Source organism: Syngnathus typhle, linkage group LG5 (assembly GCF_033458585.1).
Source record: "Syngnathus typhle isolate RoL2023-S1 ecotype Sweden linkage group LG5, RoL_Styp_1.0, whole genome shotgun sequence".
Lineage (NCBI taxonomy): Eukaryota > Metazoa > Chordata > Actinopteri > Syngnathiformes > Syngnathidae > Syngnathus > Syngnathus typhle.
Genome location: NC_083742.1, coordinates 8869426 through 8875167, shown reverse-complemented (window position 1 = coordinate 8875167; position 5742 = coordinate 8869426). Strand labels below are relative to the sequence as shown.

At 42.7% G+C, this 5742-nt stretch overlaps 1 protein-coding gene across 1 annotated transcript; it reads right to left on the bottom strand.

Moving 5' to 3' along the window:
* Positions 1 to 637: 637 nt before the first annotated feature.
* tbx16 (T-box transcription factor 16) lies at positions 638 to 4964 on the bottom strand. The gene is made up of 9 exons (XM_061279386.1): positions 4795 to 4964; positions 4556 to 4709; positions 4365 to 4467; positions 3040 to 3204; positions 2825 to 2971; positions 2679 to 2749; positions 2520 to 2605; positions 1577 to 1790; positions 638 to 1283 (listed from the first exon to the last, which is right to left on the bottom strand). Exons 1-9 carry the CDS (start codon positions 4808 to 4810, stop codon positions 848 to 850), a joined length of 1392 nt encoding a protein of 463 aa, XP_061135370.1. The 5' UTR covers positions 4811 to 4964; the 3' UTR covers positions 638 to 847.
* Positions 4965 to 5742: the final 778 nt, after the last annotated feature.

The following is a 5742-nucleotide window of genomic DNA, read 5'->3' as shown; positions in this document are numbered from 1 at the left end:
AACAGACAGACATACAGAGCGGCCGGCATGTTTACCTTACACTCCATCCACATCTAATAAAGGCCAATAGAGCAACGTGATCACAAATATCATGGTTTCTCTCACAGGGGCGTTATGATGTGAAAAAAAATCATAATCTTTTACATAATCAATGGTCACATTCAGTTATTATACATTGTTAACAACCAATCAGAAGTCTTAATGATGGTGTGAAATGAACAAACTGCTTCTAATATTTGTTATTAGATATTTGGCCAGAATGGAAAAATATTTTTAGCAAAAAACATTTATTAGACACTTTTTTGCTAATAGGCCACATCAAATATTTGTGCCTTACATGCTGTTTATAATATAAAGGCTAATTAATGAGTGCTTATTCAATGTGAAGTCTGCTGTTGTTGCCTTGTACTTGTGGGAAGTGTGATAAGAGGAAAAATCGAATCTAAAAGACATTTGAAGCAAATGGCCAAGATTTAAAGAGACGCCAAACAGACCATATTAGTCTTTATTTTTAGATCACATCAACACTAGGAGACAAAAATTAATTGCACACTTTCTCTCTTTTTTTTTTTACAAAAATAATATACTCACTAGATTAGAAGATGGAACGAAACACAAAATAAATAGACACCTCAACGATAAAGCAATTCCTCATCCTCAGTATGGCATTGCACACTTTTGTAGGCAAGTCTCAGTCCAGCCAGACGGCTCATTACTTGATATCACCGATGATTGTATTGTCGTCACAGGCCTTGGCCTGCGACTGCGTGAAAACGTGCACGCATGACACTGTGAGCAACACTGTGTTGGCATGGAGGAAGTCACTCAGTCTCCAATGGAGAGGCGCTCACCAGCAAGAATAAGAAAAGAGTGGGTACTGGCTCCACTCGGTCACGTTGCCATGGGGATAGCCGTGATGCACTGCTTGCGTGGTGTAGTCAGCGGTCAGGTGATGAGGAGGCGGGTACTGGGCCGGACCAGAGCCGCTCCACTGTCCCAGGGGCTGCTCGGCGCCGTAAGGGCCGTAGATGTGGTGGCCGAGGACGCCCGGCTTGCTTGCTTGGGCCACAGTCATGTTGAGCACTCCGGGGTAGTCTTGGGAGCTCGGGAAATGCTGGGGGGCGCAAGGGGTGGGGGCTACCTCCTGCGTGCGGGGCTTTGATGAGTCGTGATCGGAGACGGCCACCTCCGGGACGCGCGACTCGAAGCTGCTGCGGCCCGAAACGCTGGCGCTGCTTCCGACGCTGGAGGATGGGGAGGGAGACTTTCCGTACTCGTGGAACCTTGTCAAGCAAAGACAGAAGATCAGTATTGTTGAGATGCTGCCATAGGTCAGGCCCTAATCATACCATTATTAAAAGTCATTTGAACAAATGTGTTGAAACAATCGAGTAGCGCTTCGCATGACATGAATCAGTCGCCAAGAAGTATCTCTCAGCTTCAAAGAGGTTGGTGAGCCCTTTTCTACATAATTGACCATGAAATTCCATTTCTACTTTTGTACTTGTACGTAACACAACTTGTATGTTGTGGGGGGGCCATCAATCAGTCATTTAAGTTCTTTGCCAGTAGTCACCTGTAGGGCTGGTAGGATGCCGAAGCAGGAACCAGCTGCTCCGTGTTGTAAACGTCCCGTGATTCAGCCGCAGGAGGAGAGCCATTCCTGCCGCCGTGCTCCCTTTCTGTCGACCAAGGAGAGTTGCGCTCCTCCTTGATCTCGTCGACCTCCTTCTTCTTTTGCAGCTCTGCTTTGTCTCCCTCGTAAGCTTCAAAAGACGACGTGCAGAAATCTGGAAAGCAACCAAAGAAGCAAAGCTCTTTTCTCACTCATCTTGTTGGTTCCAAATAAAAAAAACATTTGGTCTCACATGACGACGTTACTTTTTATGGTTGCGCTTGTTTCCAGAAGTATTCACAAGGTCACAATTAGTTCACTGAGGAAATCTGTTTATGAGCCAGATTCACCAATATGTCCAGAACCTTTTCATATTTATTGTTCAGAAAAAAAGTTACTGAACAACAATTATAATAAAATATGAAAGATAGAGAACATTAAATCCTTTTAAAATGACTTTGCTCACGTTTTATTTCCCTGCCAATATGTCTTCATGTTCAAGGTATTCAGATTAATATTTAGGCGGAAAAATACTACAGCTGTTTTGCCCTAAGGTGGCGACTGAAAATGACATCACAGTGCTTAAAGGTCTCAGCTTGCTTAAGTCACAAGACCCAACTCAGAAAGACAGGTGAGGCACGACGATTGTGACCTGAGCCTTTAGTGACCGTGATGTCATTTTCAGTCGACAACAAAACCAAAATGGCTGCACCCTGAGGTGATTTGGCGTTGACTTCCCGTTTAAACCTACGTAAGTATGCTCCGGGATGTTCTTAGGAGAATATAGATTTAATATTTAGACTTGAATAGATTGTATTAAGATTGTAGCTCATTTCCCTCACATTATGAGATCTTTCATTTCTGGAAGACATGGACACTTTCTGAAGAGGAAAAGATTCAATACCTGATGGACTGTCCTCCTCAGCTTGCCTGTTCATTTCAGAGAGTTTGACTTTCTTGTCAAGGTCACCCAGGTTCTTGTTTGCGCGCCTGCAGAGCAGAGCAACACCAGCGTCAATAAAAGCCGTTTCAGCATATCAAATCCAAAACCTCACATCAGTACCTTTTCTTGGTCGTGCCTTCGTCACGAAAACCTTTGGCAAAGGGGTTATGGTCGATCTTCAGTTTAGTGATCTGTGGGTGGAATTAGATTATCAGTGCGCTGTTGGTGTCTTCGCAGCGTTAAAGGCTACAGAAACGCAAACAGACCTTTGTGTTCTGGTAGGCGGTGACCGCTGTGAAGGACGTCTCCGGGAAGGTGAACGTCTGGAAGACGCTCCAGCGGACGCTGAACAAGTCATCGGCTTGGACGATGTGGAAGCGTGGGTGGTAGCGATGCATTGAGTGCAAGATAATCTGCAGACGGGCGGAAACCAAGTCAAATTCTGCACTTTTATCAGCTCAAACGAATGTTTTCCATTTACGTGTCCGTGTTGGTCAAGAGTATTGTTGGTGAGCTTGAGCTTGAGGAAGGAAATGGACTGCTTCATCCAGTGGCTCCCCGGGGCGGGAGAGTCGGGGTGCAAGTACGTCCTGCAGGGGGGCTGAGGCTCCGCTTTACCCGCAACCTCCCATTTCTCTTTATTCCACTGTAGGACGGAGACAGAATGTCATTAAAGGCTAATCTGTCACACAGAGCGAGGTGAGTGACAGAGAGGGAAGTTCATCTCCCCTTCCCACAGTGAGAAGACGACGATAGAGGGGAGAGTGATGGCTGGCCGTGCCACCCACTGAGATAGGGGGTAGTACAGTGGACTCCTGGCAGGGGATAGAAAAACAGGAAGAGATAGCACCCTTTGATGTTCAATGTTAGCAAAGGGGGGGTGCCAAACTTGTCTGGGAGGCTGAGAGAAATCAACAGGCAAAGCTATATAAATAACTGACCAAAATGTGTCTTAATTCAGTGGTTCACCTTTCTGTTATAATGACGGGGAGATTGACCTACATGTAAATGAAGCTTTTTGATATGTAACTTCTGCTTATGATAGCGAATATACAAATGAAAATGGAGCATTTCACAAATTTACAAACATAGGCCAACTGATGTATCTATATATTTGTTTTGTGCTCATTCCGAATCTGTCCGCTTGGACATACAGGACTGTCTCAGAAAATTAGAATGTTGTGATAAGGTTTTTTATTTTCTGTAATGCAATTAAAAAAAACAAAAATGTCATACATTCTGGATTCATTACAAATCAACTGAAGTATTGCAAGCCTTTTATTAATTTAAGTTTTGGTTTTTAATTGCATTACAGAAAATAAAGAACTTTATCACAATATTCTAATTTTCTGTGACAGTCCTGTAAATGTTCATAATAATAATAATACTATCATTATATGTAACATAGTAATATTATTAATAATATTTATGACGGAAGGGTTCGGTTCCGCAACAGTTTGATTTTTTTTCATACCTATAATTAACATGGTACAATACGCAAGCTTTTGTTGGTCATACTACAAAGACTAAAGAAAACATGAAAATGTTTCCAACAAACAGATTTGCTTAAATAAATAAAAAAATATATTTTTTAAATCTACGCGAGAACTATTTTTAGGGCACATCTCCGATTATAATTTGCTGTTCACTAGTGTCATGAGAAATGTATATATTTTTTTCTTAAACAAGAAACTAATGTTGCCAAAATGTGCCACAATGATGAGCCAGTGTCCCACTGTGATTGGAGGTGGCAGAAATCAAAGAAACTTCACAGAGCAACACAGATTTTTGGGGGGTTGTATTCACCTTATATCTGTAGCCGTCCTCTGGCACCATATCAACCAGCAAAATGTACTTGGCACATGGAATAAGACCGGATAGATTGACTTTGCAATGTGGAAACATTCTCCTGGAAAACAAAAGTGAGGACGTGAGAATGCATAAAGGAGACATGAAGTACTTTTGAACATTATCGTGGATGTTTTGGCGTATCTCACCTGCCCGGCTTAGTGATGATCATCTCTGTTCCGATTTCACAGAAGGTCCTCCAGAGTTCGGGGTCGTCCAGAGTCATGCGGATGTTTCCCTGCAGATAAGCGTCGCCAGAAGCCATGGCAGAGGGAGGAGGCCCGCTGAAGTTGGCTTTCAAGTCTAGAAGACAAATAAAATGCATCTAGCTGTAATAAACTCTTTTTGAAAATATCATCCTGATTATCATGCAAAAAAGTCTACCTACCCCTGATGGACTGCATTTTGAAGATTCAGTCGGGTAATGTGTATATGGATAAGTATATATACAAGTCCTGTGGAGAGGGCCAATAAAAAATCCAAGCAATGATATCCACTGTTCTTTTTCTCTTGCGTTGAAAGGAAATCCAGTCATTCAGTCAAGTTCCATCGCTGATGTGAGCATCTTTCAGTTGCTGGCTCTGGGATGACCGTGGCTTTTAAGGGGGTTTCTGCAGTGGGTGGGGTCAGGACAGTCATTCTCAGGCTTTGAAGTGGCACAATGATGAGCCAGTGTCCCACTGTGATTGGAGGTGGCAGAAATCAAAGAAACTTAACAGAGCCTTGATACCGTCCCCACAGGAAGAGGGTCGGAGGAAATGCATCTTTATTAACTGCTAAGAGACCTTTAAACAAATACGGACGTACTTTCCTGCTTGAAGATCTGGAATGGAAGAGCAGCGGCACCAAAAGCTGTGTAAAGATCATTCACACAGACACAACCACACACAAAAATGTGTGCGTGCAATGTGCTAAATGACCTATTCACTTCATCCTGCAAAAGAGAAAGAAATTATGTCAGAATAGAGTTAATGAGGAGGAGGTGGTTGACATTGTGCCATTGCAGGACGGGAAAATGGCCTCCAAACAATTTTTATTTGACAGTGATGGGTGTAAGTACCTTCACGTTTTAAGGCAAAACTCAACCAGGGCAAACCAGTCTTCACATTGTCTATGACTTTTTTGTTTGCTCAAATAAACATATTTGTGCATGTTTGACAGGCTATTGGTGAGCCAAACTGTGGAGCTACCCTCCTTTCATACTTGCCTCATAAAGTCACATCTACTGGTATCTTGTCAGTTTTTTGCGCACTACACAAAAACGTCTTTGAAAAACAAAACAAATGGCTATTTTTTGTAAAGATCTTCAAATGTAAACAAGAAAGACTTGTTGAGT

What these genes read in the sequence shown, in the direction of transcription:
- tbx16 (XM_061279386.1), bottom strand. An exon ending in ATCATCACTAAGCCGGGCAG is followed by an intron (nt 4,468 to 4,555) that starts GTGAGATACGCC and finishes TTTGTTTTCCAG; the next exon opens with GAGAATGTTTCCACATTGCA. An exon ending in CCGCCTACCAGAACACAAAG is followed by an intron (nt 2,750 to 2,824) that starts GTCTGTTTGCGT and finishes TTCCACCCACAG; the next exon opens with ATCACTAAACTGAAGATCGA.